The 15,695-nt window shown below is 53.4% G+C and overlaps 1 protein-coding gene across 3 annotated transcripts in view; it reads left to right on the forward strand.

Moving 5' to 3' along the window:
* The first annotated feature begins 525 nt into the window (after window positions 1-525).
* The window catches only part of LOC148659571 (uncharacterized), a 32,182-nt gene continuing 17,012 nt past the window's right edge, over window positions 526-15,695 (forward strand). Inside the window, exons 1-6 of one of the 3 annotated variants that reach the window (XM_088637340.1) lie at window positions 526-831; window positions 2,626-2,737; window positions 5,178-5,271; window positions 5,788-5,842; window positions 12,096-12,236; window positions 12,472-12,632. In XM_088637340.1, the coding sequence (XP_088493466.1) occupies window positions 714-831; window positions 2,626-2,737; window positions 5,178-5,271; window positions 5,788-5,842; window positions 12,096-12,236; window positions 12,472-12,632 (681 nt within the window). In that variant the 5' untranslated portion in view covers window positions 526-713. The remainder of the gene's footprint in view (window positions 832-2,625; window positions 2,738-5,177; window positions 5,272-5,787; window positions 5,843-12,095; window positions 12,237-12,471; window positions 12,633-15,695) is intronic. The other 2 variants (XM_088637337.1, XM_088637338.1) reach the window with 2 other exon arrangements.

Below are 15,695 nucleotides of genomic sequence, written 5' to 3' on the forward strand. Positions count from 1 at the left end.
TGCTGGGAGTGGTAGCCGGGGAGAGTCTGAGGGTCAGCACGATGACCAGCGGCTGACCCTACCTGTGTAAATAATGTCCTAGCAGTTCTAGTGCCCTGTGTAGTATAGTGTGTTCTTAGGTAATTACCACCCTAACGAGGTGAACGTGTTCCGTCAGTCTCCTCATGTGTGTGTAGATGCTGTGTTGGGTTTTGGTGTTTGTAAACGAATAAAGCTAATGCTTGTTTGTTAATCGCGTCTCCACTCGTCCTTGTTCTGAAAAGAACCTGCAAACGCTACAATATTTTTTATTACGAAGGCGGTGTCGGCGTCGAGCGAGGCGACGTCACCACAGGCGTGTCTGGATGACGTGTCCGGCAAAAGATGAATGAACTCCGCGGGAGGTCCGTGGAGGGGAGGGAGGGGGAAGAGGGAGGGATCTTGGGAGTTGTAGTTTTCTGAACCCCGCGGACCCTAGAGAGGCAAACGCCGGCATCGAGTTCCCGAACTACATTTCCCGACAGGGCGGGGGGGCAGCTTGGGGCGCCGGGTGCGTGTTGTTGACGTGGCCGGTGAGTGCGGCCGGACCGGGTGGATTCAAAAGTCCGCGGAGGAAGTTCCTGCCTCTCGGCTTTCTGCGGGGGAAGAGGGCACTGCGCGCTATTCCGGATTGACCGGTTTCTGCTCGCCTCTGGGTTAAGCTTCTGTGACGTGTTTCTTCCACACTGAGGGTCATGTCGGGGAAAGTGAAGTCGAGAAGCGCCGCCAACGCCGACTCGATGGCCGGCAGCGTCACCTGTAACGAGCGCATCCTGAGGGACTGTCACCAGCTGTACACCGCGGCCGAGAGCGGTGAGTGTGATTATCATCCCAGCTCAGAGCTCGTCCAGCTCCCAGTCCAGCCTGGAGAGTCTCAGACTGCTCTGTCAGTGTCAGTGGAGTCTGATTATAATCCCAGTTCAGGACTCATCCAGCTCCCAGTCCAGTCAGTCCAGTCCAGCCTGGAGAGCCTCAGACTGCTCTGTCAGTGTCAGTGGAGTCTGATTATAATCCCAGTTCAGAACTCATCCAGCTCCCAGTCCAGTCAGTCCAGTCCAGCCTGGAGAGTCTCAGACTGCTCTGTCAGTGTCAGTGGAGTCTGATTCTAATCCCAGTTCAGAACTCATCCAGCTCCCAGTCCAGCCTGGAGAGTCTCAGACTGCTCTGTCAGTGTCAGTGGAGTCTGATTATAATCCCAGTTCAGAGCTCGTCCAGCTCCCAGTCCAGTCAGTCCAGTCCAGCCTGGAGAGTCTCAGACTGCTCTGTCAGTGTCAGTGGAGTCTGACTATAATCCCAGTTCAGAACTCATCCAGCTCCCAGTCCAGTCAGTCCAGTCCAGCCTGGAGAGTCTCAGACTGCTCTGTCAGTGTCAGTGGAGTCTGATTATAATCCCAGTTCAGAATTCATCCAGCTCCCAGTCCAGTCAGTCCAGTCCAGCCTGGAGAGTCTCAGACTACTCTGTCAGTGTCAGTGGAGTCTGATTCTAATCCCAGTTCAGAACTCATCCAGCTCCCAGTCCAGTCAGTCCAGTCCAGCCTGGAGAGTCTCAGACTGCTCTGTCAGTGTCAGTGGAGTCTGACTATAATCCCAGTTCAGAACTCATCCAGCTCCCAGTCCAGTCAGTCCAGTCCAGCCTGGAGAGTCTCAGACTGCTCTGTCAGTGTCAGTGGAGTCTGATTATAATCCCAGTTCAGAACTCATCCAGCTCCCAGTCCAGTCAGTCCAGTCCAGCCTGGAGAGTCTCAGACTGCTCTGTCAGTGTCAGTGGAGTCTGATTATAATCCCAGTTCAGAACTCATCCAGCTCCCAGTCCAGTCAGTCCAGTCCAGCCTGGAGAGTCTCAGACTGCTCTGTCAGTGTCAGTGGAGTCTGATTATAATCCCAGTTCAGAACTAGTCCAGTCCAGCCTGGAGAGTCTCAGACTGCTCTGTCAGTGTCAGTGGAGTCTGATTATAATCCCAGTTCAGAACTCATCCAGCTCCCAGTCCAGTCAGTCCAGTCCAGCCTGGAGAGTCTCAGACTGCTCTGTCAATGTCAGTGGAGTCTGATTCTAATCCCAGTTCAGAACTCATCCAGCTCCCAGTCCAGTCAGTCCAGTCCAGCCTGGAGAGTCTCAGACTGCTCTGTCAGTGTCAGTGGAGTCTGATTATAATCCCAGTTCAGAACTCATCCAGTTCCCAGTCCAGTCAGTCCAGTCCAGCCTGGAGAGTCTCAGACTGCTCTGTCAGTGTCAGTGGAGTCTGATTATAATCCCAGTTCAGAGCTCGTCCAGCTCCCAGTCCAGTCAGTCCAGTCCAGTCTGGAGAGTCTCAGACTGCTCTGTCAGTGTCAGTGGAGTCTGATTATAATCCCAGTTCAGAACTCATCCAGCTCCCAGTCCAGTCAGACCAGTCCAGCCTGGAGAGTCTCAGACTGCTCTGTCAGTGTCAGTGGAGTCTGATTATAATCCCAGTTCAGAACTCATCCAGCTCCCAGTCCAGTCAGTCCAGTCCAGCCTGGAGAGTCTCAGACTGCTCTGTCAGTGTCAGTGGAGTCTGATTCTAATCCCAGTTCAGAACTCATCCAGCTCCCAGTCTCTGTCAGTGTGTTAACCTGTGTCTCCTCTAGGTTTGATCTCTGTTGCCCAGTCTGTGGGGGTGTCTCTCCTGCCCCCCAGGAAGAAGATCACAGTGATGCTGATGGGGAATCACTCAGCTGGGAAGAGTTCCTTCATAAACTGGTAACACTGGTAACACTGCCCCTCCCTCTCTCCCCACCTGTCTGTCTGACTCCTTCTGTCCTAATGTCCCTGTGCTTTAACCCCACTGATTGTAGCCTCTCAGTGTCAGTGTGTGGTTCATCTGCAGACATTTACAATACAGACACATTACAGATTTTTACACTCAACACACAACACACAGAGCAGTATTAGAGACAGGCTGGGACAGGAGATCACACACTGTATTATTATTATTGAGAGACAGGCTCACTGTCTGTTCCTCAGGCTGGGACAGGAGATCACACACTGTATTATTATTATTGAGAGACGGGCTCACTGTCTGTTCCTCAGGCTGGGACAGGAGATCACACACTGTATTATTATTATTGAGAGACGGGCTCACTGTCTGTTCCTCAGGCTGGGACAGGAGATCACACACTGTATTATTATTATTGAGAGACAGGCTCACTGACTGTTCCACAGGCTGGGACAGGAGATCACACCTGTATTATTATTATTGAGAGACAGGCTCACTGTCTGTTCCTCAGGCTGGGACAGGAGATCACACACTGTATTATTATTATTGAGAGACAGGCTCACTGTCTGTTCCTCAGGCTGGGACTGGAGATCACACTGTATTGTTATTATCGAGAGACGGGCTCACTGTCTGTTCCTCAGGCTGGGACAGGAGATCACACACTGTATTATTATTATTGAGAGACAGGCTCACTGTCTGTTCCTCAGGCTGGGACAGGAGATCACACACTGTATTATTATTATTGAGAGACAGGCTCACTGTCTGTTCCTCAGGCTGGGACAGGAGGTCACACACTGTATTATTATTATTGAGAGACAGGCTCACTGTCTGTTCCTCAGGCTGGGACAGGAGATCACATACTGGGCTGCCAGTTCAGGTGAGTTTCCTCCTCCCTCTCCCAGTAGGATTGGGACCCGTTGTGATTCTGGCAGGTGTGGGAACTCTGGGATTAGATTTCTGAATTTGGGGAAGAATGTTTCTCTAATCCCAGAGTATCTGTCACAGTGCAGTAGGAAGTGCACCTCTGTCTCTATTTCTCCCCGCTGGCAGTGGGAGCACAGCCTGTCCTCTCTGGACAGCCAGGTCTGCCTGTGTCCAGTGTGTGTGTCCAGACTGTGGTCACTGAGCCTGTCCTCTCTGGACAACCAGATCTGCCTGTGTCCAGTGTGTGTGTGTCCAGGCTGTGGTCACTGAGCCTGTCCTCTCTGGACAGCCAGGTCTGCCTGTGTCCAGTGTGTGTCCAGGCTGTGGTCACTGAGTCTGTCCTCTCTGGGCAGCCAGGTCTGCCTGTGTCCAGTGTGTGTGTCCAGGCTGTGGTCACTGAGCCTGTCCTCTCTGGACAGCCAGGTCTGCCTGTGTCCAGTGTGTGTGTCCAGGCTGTGGTCACTGAGCCTGTCCTCTCTGGACAGCCAGGTCTGCCTGTGTCCAGTGTGTGTGTCCAGGCTGTGGTCACTGAGCCTGTCCTCTCTGGACAGCCAGGTCTGCCTGTGTCCAGTGTGTGTGTCCAGGCTGTGGTCACTGAGCCTGTCCTCTTTGGGCAGCCAGGTCTGCCTGTGTCCAGTGTGTGTGTCCAGGCTGTGGTCACTGAGCCTGTCCTCTCTGGACAGCCAGGTCTGCCTGTGTCCAGTGTGTGTGTCCAGGCTGTGGTCACTGAGCCTCTCCTCTCTGGGCAGCCAGGTCTGCCTGTGTCCACTGTGTGTGTCCAGGCTGTGTCACTGAGCCTGTCCTCTCTGGACAGGCAGGTCTGCCTGTGTCCAGTGTGTGTGTCCAGGCTGTGGTCACTGAGCCTGTCCTCTCTGGACAGCCAGGTCTGCCTGTGTCCAGGCTGTGGTCACTGAGCCTGTCCTCTCTGGGCAGCCAGGTCTGCCTGTGTCCAGTGTGTGTGTCCAGGCTGTGTCACTGAGCCTGTCCTCTCTGGACAGGCAGGTCTGCCTGTGTCCAGTGTGTGTGTCCAGGCTATGGTCACTGAGCCTGTCCTCTCTGGGCAGCCAGGTCTGCCTGTGTCCAGTTTCTATGGCCAGGTTGTGGTCACTGAGCCTGTACTTCGTCAGGGTCTGTTTCTGTTTGTTGTTTCTTATCTTGGTCAGATATTCAGCTAGTGTGTATTGTCTGTTTAAGGTTCTGTAGCATTCCAGTTTATGTTGTGTTTGTGTGTGTGTGTCCCAGTGTGTGAGATATTGCTGTTTGATCTGTGCTGTGATGTGGTTGAGTCTGGGTTGTGGTGCTCTAGCAGTGCTGTCCTGAGGCTGGTTAGTGTTGGTGTGGCTCAGGTCAGTGAGCCTCAGGCCCAGCTGGCTCAGGGGGCTCTGTTTTGGGCTCAGCGTGTGTCCTGAGGCTGGCTTGCTCAAACGTCCCTGTCCCTGTCCCTGTCCCTGTCCCTGTCCCTGTCCCTGTCCCTGTCCCTGTCCCTGTCCCTGTCCGCAGGTATATAGAAGAACACATCCAGCGCACTGGTGTTGCCATAGAGACGCAGGGCTTCACGTTCGTCACTAGTGGGCGCAAGAGAGAGTCTCTCACTGTGAGTCCCGCTGCTGTCCTGTCCTCCTGTCCCCCTGTCCTCCTGTCCTCCTGCTTCCTGCTCCGAGAGCCTTTCCTGCTTTCACATGTGTCAGAAACCGTTTCCTCCTGTCTCTCCTGAGGCTCGTCCTGTTGCTGTTTGTCAAGTCCCTCGCGGTCATTGTCTCTCCTCTCCCTCTGTCCAGTCCAGCTCTCTCCTCTCTCTCCTCTCTCCCTCTGTCCAGTCCAGCTCTCTCCTCTCTCCTCTCCCTCCCTCTGTCCAGTCCAGCTCTCTCCTCTCTCCTCTCTCTCCCTCTGTCCAGTCCAGCTCTCTCCTCTCTCCTCTCTCTCCCTCTGTCCAGTCCAGCTCTCTCCTCTCTCCTCTCTCTCCCTCTGTCCAGTCCAGCTCTCTCCTCTCTCCTCTCTCTCCCTCTGTCCAGTCCAGCTCTCTCCTCTCTCCTCTCTCTCCCTCTGTCCAGTCCAGCTCTCTCCTCTCTCCTCTGCTTCACTCTGAGATCTCTGTCCCTATCATTGGCAGGGAAACGCGACCCTTCACCTCTATCCCCACTTCAAGCCCCTGCAGGAGTTCAAAGGTCAGTCTGGATCTTGGGGTTCTATGGGGGGGAACTCTGGGGTTCAGGTGTGGCTGAAACTCCAGCCCCCACAATTCCTTGCTCACTGATTACTTGTGTAGAGGAGACTGAGGGATGTGTCTGTATGAACCCCTCTCTCTCTCAGTGCAGTGTTAATGTACTGGAGTGTCCAGTCAGTGTGTCTGTATTAACCCCTCTCTCTCTCAGTGCAGTGTTAATGTACTGGAGTGTCCAGTCAGTGTGTCTGTATTAACCCCTCTCTCTCTCAGTGCAGTGTTAATGTACTGGAGTGTCCAGTCAGTGTGTCTGTATTAACCCCTCTCTCTCTCAGTGCAGTGTTAATGTACTGGAGTGTCCAGTCAGTGTGTGTGTATTAACCCCTCTCTCTCTCAGTGCAGTGTTAATGTACTGGAGTGTCCAGTCAGTGTGTCTGTATGAACCCCTCTCTCTCTCAGTGCAGTGTTAATGTACTGGAGTGTCCAGTCAGTGTGTCTGTATGAACCCCTCTCTCTCTCAGTGCAGTGTTAATGTACTGGAGTGTCCAGTCAGTGTGTCTGTATTAACCCCTCTCTCTCTCAGTGCAGTGTTAATGTACTGGAGTGTCCAGTCAGTGTGTCTGTATGAACCCCTCTCTCTCTCAGTGCAGTGTTAATGTACTGGAGTGTCCAGTCAGTGTGTCTGTATGAACCCCTCTCTCTCTCTCAGTGCAGTGTTAATGTACTGGAGTGTCCAGTCAGTGTGTCTGTATTAACCCCTCTCTCTCAGTGCAGTGTTAATGTACTGGAGTGTCCAGTCAGTGTGTCTGTATGAACCCCTCTCTCTCTCAGTGCAGTGTTAATGTACTGGAGTGTCCAGTCAGTGTGTCTGTATTAACCCCTCTCTCTCTCAGTGCAGTGTTAATGTACTGGAGTGTCCAGTCAGTGTGTCTGTATTAACCCCTCTCTCTCTCAGTGCAGTGTTAATGTACTGGAGTGTCCAGTCAGTGTGTCTGTATTAACCCCTCTCTCTCTCAGTGCAGTGTTAATGTACTGGAGTGTCCAGTCAGTGTGTGTGTATTAACCCCTCTCTCTCTCAGTGCAGTGTTAATGTACTGGAGTGTCCAGTCAGTGTGTCTGTATGAACCCCTCTCTCTCTCAGTGCAGTGTTAATGTACTGGAGTGTCCAGTCAGTGTGTCTGTATGAACCCCTCTCTCTCTCAGTGCAGTGTTAATGTACTGGAGTGTCCAGTCAGTGTGTCTGTATTAACCCCTCTCTCTCTCAGTGCAGTGTTAATGTACTGGAGTGTCCAGTCAGTGTGTCTGTATGAACCCCTCTCTCTCTCAGTGCAGTGTTAATGTACTGGAGTGTCCAGTCAGTGTGTCTGTATGAACCCCTCTCTCTCTCTCAGTGCAGTGTTAATGTACTGGAGTGTCCAGTCAGTGTGTCTGTATTAACCCCTCTCTCTCTCAGTGCAGTGTTAATGTACTGGAGTGTCCAGTCAGTGTGTGTGTATTAACCCCTCTCTCTCTCAGTGCAGTGTTAATGTACTGGAGTGTCCAGTCAGTGTGTGTGTATTAACCCCTCTCTCTCTCAGTACACTGTTAATGTACTGGAGTGTCCAGTCAGTGTGTCTGTATTAACCCCTCTCTCTCTCTCAGTGCAGTGTTAATGTACTGGAGTGTCCAGTCAGTGTGTCTGTATTAACCCCTCTCTCTCTCAGTGCAGTGTTAATGTACTGGAGTGTCCAGTCAGTGTGTCTGTATTAACCCCTCTCTCTCTCAGTGCAGTGTTAATGTACTGGAGTGTCCAGTCAGTGTGTGTGTATTAACCCCTCTCTCTCTCAGTACACTGTTAATGTACTGGAGTGTCCAGTCAGTGTGTCTGTATTAACCCCTCTCTCTCTCTCAGTGCAGTGTTAATGTACTGGAGTGTCCAGTCAGTGTGTCTGTATTAACCCCTCTCTCTCTCAGTGCAGTGTTAATGTACTGGAGTGTCCAGTCAGTGTGTGTGTATGAACCCCTCTCTCTCTCAGTGCAGTGTTAATGTACTGGAGTGTCCAGTCAGTGTGTCTGTATTAACCCCTCTCTCTCTCTCTCAGTGCAGTGTTAATGTACTGGAGTGTCCAGTCAGTGTGTCTGTATTAACCCCTCTCTCTCTCAGTGCAGTGTTAATGTACTGGAGTTTCCAGTCAGTGTGTCTGTATGAACCCCTCTCTCTCTCAGTGCAGTGTTAATGTACTGGAGTGTCCAGTCAGTGTGTCTGTATTAACCCCTCTCTCTCTCAGTGCAGTGTTAATGTACTGGAGTGTCCAGTCAGTGTGTCTGTATGAACCCCTCTCTCTCTCAGTGCAGTGTTAATGTACTGGAGTGTTCAGTCAGTGTGTCTGTATGAACCCCTCTCTCTCTCAGTGCAGTGTTAATGTACTGGAGTGTCCAGTCAGTGTGTCTGTATTAACCCCTCTCTCTCTCAGTGCAGTGTTAATGTACTGGAGTGTCCAGTCAGTGTGTCTGTATTAACCCCTCTCTCTCTCAGTGCAGTGTTAATGTACTGGAGTGTCCAGTCAGTGTGTCTGTATTAACCCGTCTCTCTCTCAGTGCAGTATTAATGTACTGGAGCATCCAGTAAGTGTGTCTGTATTAACCAGTCTCTCTCTCAGTGCAGTGTTAATGTACTGGAGTGTCAGTCAGTGTGTCTGTATTAACCCCTCTCTCTCTCTCAATTCAATTCAAGGTGCTTTATTAGCATGACCGATGGGTACAATCAGTGTTGCCAAAGCAAATAAAAATAATAAAATTAACATGGAACAAGACAAAAGTTAGAAGTAAAATAAAATCTACAGACATATTACAGACATTTACAACAAAGACATATTATATAATATCGACATATACTGTAGGCGGCTGGAGCATTATTGGGAGACGGACTCACTGTTCCTCAGGCTGTGACAGGAGATCACATACTGGGCTGCCAGATCAACTGAGTTCCCTCCTCCCTCTCCCAGTAGGATTGGGACCTGTTGTGGTTTTGGCAGGTGTGGGAACTCTGGGATTAGATTTCTGAATTTGGGGAAGAATGTTTCTCTAATCCCAGAGTATCTGTCACAGTGCAGTAGGAAGTGCACCTCTGTCTCTATTTCTCCCCGCTGGCAGTGGGAGCACAGCCTGTCCTCTCTGGGCAGCCAGGTCTGCCAGTGTCCAGTGTGTGTGTCCAGGCTGTGTCCCTGAGCCTGTCCTCTCTGGACAGCCAGGTCTGCCTGTGTCCAGTGTGTGTGTCCAGGCTGTGGTCACTGAGCCTATCCTCTCTGGACAGCCAGGTCTGTGTGTGTCCAGGCTGTGGTCACTGAGCCTGTCCTCTCTGGACAGCCAGGTCTGCCTGTGTCCAGTGTGTGTGTCCAGGCTGTGGTCACTGAGCCTGTCCTCTCTGGACAGCCAGGTCTGCCTGTGTCCAGTGTGTGTGTCCAGGCTGTGGTCACTGAGCCTGTCCTCTCTGGACAGCCAGGTCTGCCTGTGTCCAGTGTGTGTGTCCAGGCTGTGGTCACTGAGCCTGTCCTCTCTGGACAGCCAGGTCTGCCTGTGTCCAGTGTGTGTGTCCAGACTGTGGTCACTGAGCCTGTCCTCTCTGGACAGCCAGGTCTGCCTGTGTCCAGTGTGTGTGTCCAGGCTGTGGTCACTGAGCCTGTACTTCGTCAGGGTCTGTTTCTGTTTGTTATTTTTTATTTTGGTCAAATATTCAGCTAGTGTGTATTGTCTGTTTAAGGTTCTGTAGCATTCCAGTTGATGTTGTGTTTGTGTGTGTGTGTCCCAGTGTGTGAGATATTGCTGTTTGATCTGTGCTGTGATGTGGTTGAGTCTGGGTTGTGGTGCTCTAGCAGTGCTGTCCTGAGGCTGGTTAGTGTTGGTGTGGCTCAGGTCGGTGAGCCTCAGGACCAGCTGGCTCAGGGGGCTCTGTTTTGGGCTCAGCTCTTGGCTCAGCAGGGCTTTGTGGTGGTAGGAATTTTGGTCGCTGTTTTTTAGGTGTAGCCAATACTTTAATATTCTTTTCTGTATGTTTATCAATAGTGGGTACTGGCCTTATTCGGCCCTGCACCCGTTGTTAGGAGTTTTTCTCTGCGCACGGAGGATGTTTCTACAGATCTCCATGTGCAGAGTTTCTGTGGGGTGTTTGTCCCATTGGGTGTAATCCTGGTCTGTGAGGGGACCCCACACTTCACTGCCGTATAGGGCAATGGGTTGGATTACACTTTCAAATATTTGGAGCCAGATTCTTGTTGGTGGGTTGATGTTGAAGAGCCTCCTTCTTATTGCGTAGAAAGCCCTGAGTGCCTTCTCCCTCAGTGCCTTCACTGCCAGGTCAAAACTCCCGGAAGAGCTGATGGTGAGACCGAGATATGTGTAGCTGGATGTGTGCTCCAATGTGTTGTTGTTCAGTGTGAATTTGTACCTGTTTCCCTGAGGTCTGGCTTTCTTCTGGAAAACAATAACTCTGGTCTTGTCCAGATGGGCTGGCAGTGCCCAGGTCTGACAGTCCTGCTCCAGCAGTGCCCAGGTCTGACAGTCCTGCTCCAGCAGTGCCAGGCTCTGCTGTTCTGGGTCCAGATTGACTGTCAGTGTCCAGGTCTGACAGTCCTGCTCCAGCAGTGCCAGGCTCTGCTGTTCTGGGTCCAGATGGGGTGTCAGTGCCCAGGTCTGACAGTCCTGCTCCAGCAGTGCCAGGTTCTGCTGCTCTGGGTCCAGATTGACAGTCAGCGCCCAGGTCTGACAGTCCTGCTCCAGCAGTGCCAGGCTCTGCTGTTCTGGGTCCAGATGGGCTGTCAGTGCCCAGGTCTGACAGTCCTGCTCCAGCAGTGCCACGTTCTGCTGTTCTGGGTCCAGATGGGGTGGCAGTGCCCAGGTCTGACAGTACTGCTCCAGCAGTGCCAGGCTCTGCTGTTCTGGGTCCAGATGGGCTGGCAGTGCCCAGGTCTGACAGTACTGCTCCAGCAGTGCCAGGTTCTGCTGCAGCCCCTGTTCTGTGGGCGACAGCAGGACCAGGTCATCTGCGTAGAGCAGGAACTTGATTTCTGTGTGGTGTAGTGTAAGACCAGGAGCTGCAGACTGCTCCAACATTCCTGCTAATTCATTGATATAGATATTGAACAGTGTTGGGCTCAGGCTGCAGCCCTGTCTCACCCCGCGGCCTTGGGTGAAGAATTTAGTCCTTTTGTTTCCAATTTTCACTGTACATTTGCTCTCTGAATACATTGATTTAATGATGTCGTACACTTTGCCCCCTATGCCACTTTGGAGTAGTTTGTAAAACAATCTCTCATGCCAAATCGAGTCATATGCTTTTTTGAAATCGACAAAGCAGGCAAAAATATTTCCTTTGTGTTTTTGGTGGACGTGTTTGTCTATCAGTGTGTGTAGGGTGTAAATGTGATCTGATGTGCGGTGATCTGGCAAGAAGCCAATCTGACTTTTACTCAGGACATTGTGTTCGGTAAGGAAGTTATTCTCAGGACATTGTGTTCTCTTTCTCTCTCAGTGCAGTGTTAATGTACTGGAGTGTCCAGTCAGTGTGTCTGTATTAACCCCTCTCTCTCTCAGTGCAGTGTTAATGTACTGGAGTGTCCAGTCAGTGTGTCTGTATTAACCCCTCTCTCTCTCAGTGCAGTGTTAATGTACTGGAGTGTCCAGTCAGTGTGTCTGTATTAACCCCTCTCTCTCTCAGTGCAGTGTTAATGTACTGGAGTGTCCAGTCCGTGTGTCTGTGTTAACCCCTCTCTCTCTCAGTGCAGTGTTAATGTACTGGAGTGTCCAGTCAGTGTGTCTGTATTAACCCCTCTCTCTCACTCAGTGCAGTGTTAATGTACTGGAGTGTCCAGTCAGTGTGTCTGTATTAACCCCTCTCTCTCACTCAGTGCAGTGTTAATGTACTGGAGTGTCCAGTCTGTGTGTCTGTGTTAACCCCTCTCTCTCTCAGTGCAGTGTTCATGTACTGGAGTGTCCAGTCAGTGTGTGTGTATTAACCCCTCTCTCTCTCAGTGCAGTGTTAATGTACTGGAGTGTCCAGTCAGTGTGTCTGTATTAACCCCTCTCTCTCTCAGTGCAGTGTTAATGTACTGGAGTGTCCAGTCAGTGTGTGTGTATGAACCCCTCTCTCTCTCAGTGCAGTGTTAATGTACTGGAGTGTCCAGTCAGTGTGTCTGTATTAACCCCTCTCTCTCTCAGTGCAGTGTTAATGTACTGGAGTGTCCAGTCAGTGTGTCTGTATTAACCCCTCTCTCTGTCTGTAGGGGTGTCAGAGTACCTCAGTACAGAGATCTCTACCTCCAGACAGAAACGCTTCAGTCTGGTGACCTTCGTTGACACTCCAGGACTTGTAGATGGAGACATGAAGTATCCCTTTGATGTGGACCAGGCTCTGCTGTGGCTGGGTCAGTACCTGTCTGTCTCTCCTGTCCTGTCCTGTGTGTGTACAGACCAGGCCCTGCTGTGGCTGGGTCAGTACCTGTCTGTCTCTCCTGTCCTGTCCTGTGTGTGTACAGACCAGGCCCTGCTGTGGCTGGGTCAGTACCTGTCTGTCTCTCCTGTCCTGTCCTGTGTGTGTACAGACCAGGCCCTGCTGTGGCTGGGTCAGTACCTGTCTGTCTCTCCTGTCCCTTGCTGCAGGCGAGCTGTGTGACCTGGTTCTGGTCTTCTTCGACCCGATGGGCCAGGCGCTGTGCAAGCGCACTCTGAACATCGTGGAGAATCTGAACGAGACCCAGGGGGACAAACTGCGCTTCTTCCTCAGCAAGGCCGACGAGGCTGGGGCCGAGAGCGACAGACAGGTACCGAGAGAGACAGACAGGCGTCTCTCAGGAGGGAGACGGGTGCTCCTGCTGTGTGTCTGAGAGAGAGGAGAGAGCTGGACTGGACAGAGGGAGAGAGGAGAGAGCTGGACTGGACAGAGGGAGAGAGGAGAGAGCTGGACTGGACAGAGGGAGAGAGGAGAGAGCTGGACTGGACAGAGGGAGAGAGGAGAGAGCTGGACTGGACAGAGGGAGAGAGGAGAGAGCTGGACTGGACAGAGGGAGAGAGGAGAGAGCTGGACTGGACAGAGGGAGAGAGGAGAGAGCTGGACTGGACAGAGGGAGAGAGGAGAGAGCTGGACTGGACAGAGGGAGAGAGGAGAGAGCTGGACTGGACAGAGGGAGAGAGGAGAGAGCTGGACTGGACAGAGGGAGAGAGGAGAGAGCTGGACTGGACAGAGGGAGAGAGGAGAGAGCTGGACTGGACAGAGGGAGAGAGGAGAGAGCTGGACTGGACAGAGGGAGAGAGGAGAGAGCTGGACTGGACAGAGGGAGAGAGGAGAGAGCTGGACTGGACAGAGGGGGAGAGGAGAGAGCTGGACTGGACAGAGGGGGAGAGGAGAGAGCTGGACTGGACAGAGGGGGAGAGGAGAGAGCTGGACTGGACAGAGGGGGAGAGGAGAGAGCTGGACTGGACAGAGGGGGAGAGGAGAGAGCTGGACTGGACAGAGGGGGAGAGGAGAGAGCTGGACTGGACAGAGGGGGAGAGGAGAGAGCTGGACTGGACAGAGGGGGAGAGGAGAGAGCTGGACTGGACAGAGGGGGAGAGGAGAGAGCTGGACTGGACAGAGGGGGAGAGGAGAGAGCTGGACTGGACAGAGGGGGAGAGGAGAGAGCTGGACTGGACAGAGGGGGAGAGGAGAGAGCTGGACTGGACAGAGGGGGAGAGAGGAGAGAGGAGAGAGCTGGACTGGACAGAGGGGGAGAGAGGAGAGAGCTGGACTGGACAGAGGGGGAGAGAGGAGAGAGCTGGACTGGACAGAGGGGGAGAGGAGAGAGCTGGACTGGACAGAGGGGGAGAGGAGAGAGCTGGACTGGACAGAGGGGGAGAGGAGAGAGCTGGACTGGACAGAGGGGGAGAGAGGAGAGAGGAGAGAGCTGGACTGGACAGAGGGGGAGAGAGGAGAGAGCTGGACTGGACAGAGGGGGAGAGAGGAGAGAGCTGGACTGGACAGAGGGGGAGAGAGGAGAGAGCTGGACTGGACAGAGGGAGAGAGAGGAGAGAGCTGGACTGGACAGAGGGAGAGAGAGAGGAGAGAGCTGGACTGGACAGAGAGAGAGAGAGGAGAGAGCTGGACTGGACAGAGAGAGAGAGAGGAGAGAGCTGGACTGGACAGAGAGAGAGAGAGGAGAGAGCTGGACTGGACAGAGAGAGAGAGAGGAGAGAGCTGGACTGGACAGAGGGAGAGAGGAGAGAGCTGGACTGGACAGAGGGGGAGAGAGGAGAGAGGAGGACTGGACAGAGGGGGAGAGAGGAGAGAGGAGAGAGCTGGACTGGACAGAGGGAGAGAGGAGAGAGGAGAGAGCTGGACTGGACAGAGGGAGAGGAGAGAGGAGAGAGCTGGACTGGACAGAGGGAGAGGAGAGAGGAGAGAGCTGGACTGGACAGAGGGAGAGGAGAGAGGAGAGAGCTGGACTGGACAGAGGGAGAGAGAGGAGAGAGCTGGACTGGACAGAGGGAGAGAGGAGAGAGCTGGACTGGACAGAGGGAGAGAGGAGAGAGCTGGACTGGACAGAGGGGGAGAGAGAGAGAGCTGGACTGGACAGAGGGAGAGAGAGGAGAGAGGAGAGAGCTGGACTGGACAGAGGGAGAGAGAGGAGAGAGGAGAGAGCTGGACTGGACAGAGGGAGAGAGAGGAGAGAGGAGAGAGCTGGACTGGACAGAGGGAGAGAGAGGAGAGAGGAGAGAGCTGGACTGGACAGAGGGAGAGAGAGGAGAGAGGAGAGAGCTGGACTGGACAGAGGGAGAGAGAGGAGAGAGCTGGACTGGACAGAGGGAGGAGAGAGGAGAGAGCTGGACTGGACAGAGGGAGAGAGAGGAGAGAGCTGGACTGGACAGAGGGAGAGAGAGGAGAGAGGAGAGAGCTGGACTGGACAGAGAGAGGAGAGAGCTGGACTGGACAGAGGGAGGAGAGAGGAGAGAGCTGGACTGGACAGAGGGAGAGAGAGAGGAGAGAGCTGGACTGGACAGAGGGAGAGAGAGAGGAGAGAGGAGAGAGCTGGACTGGACAGAGGGAGAGAGGAGAGAGGAGAGAGCTGGACTGGACAGAGGGAGAGGAGAGAGGAGAGAGCTGGACTGGACAGAGGGAGAGAGAGAGGAGAGAGCTGGACTGGACAGAGGGAGAGAGGAGAGAGCTGGACTGGACAGAGGGGGAGAGAGGAGAGAGCTGGACTGGACAGAGGGGGAGAGAGGAGAGAGCTGGACTGGACAGAGGGAGAGAGAGAGGAGAGAGCTGGACTGGACAGAGGGGGAGAGAGGAGAGAGCTGAACTGGACAGAGGGGGAGAGAGGAGAGAGAGGAGAGAGCTGGACTGGACAGAGGGAGAGAGAGGAGAGAGCTGGACTGGACAGAGGGAGGAGAGAGGAGAGAGCTGGACTGGACAGAGGGAGAGAGAGAGGAGAGAGCTGGACTGGACAGAGGGAGAGAGAGAGGAGAGAGGAGAGAGCTGGACTGGACAGAGGGAGAGAGGAGAGAGGAGAGAGCTGGACTGGACAGAGGGAGAGGAGAGAGGAGAGAGCTGGACTGGACAGAGGGAGAGAGAGAGGAGAGAGCTGGACTGGACAGAGGGAGAGAGGAGAGAGCTGGACTGGACAGAGGGGGAGAGAGGAGAGAGCTGGACTGGACAGAGGGGGAGAGAGGAGAGAGCTGGACTGGACAGAGGGAGAGAGAGAGGAGAGAGCTGGACTGGACAGAGGGGGAGAGAGGAGAGAGCTGGACTGGACAGAGGGAGAGAGAGGAGAGAGGAGAGAGCTGGACTGGACAGAGGGAGAGAGAGGAGAGAGGAGAGAGCTGGACTGGACAGAGGGAGAGAGAGGAGAGAG

This window comes from Lepisosteus platostomus, chromosome 6, assembly GCF_059453375.1.
Source record: "Lepisosteus platostomus isolate fLepPlt1 chromosome 6, fLepPlt1.hap1, whole genome shotgun sequence".
NCBI lineage: Eukaryota > Metazoa > Chordata > Actinopteri > Semionotiformes > Lepisosteidae > Lepisosteus > Lepisosteus platostomus.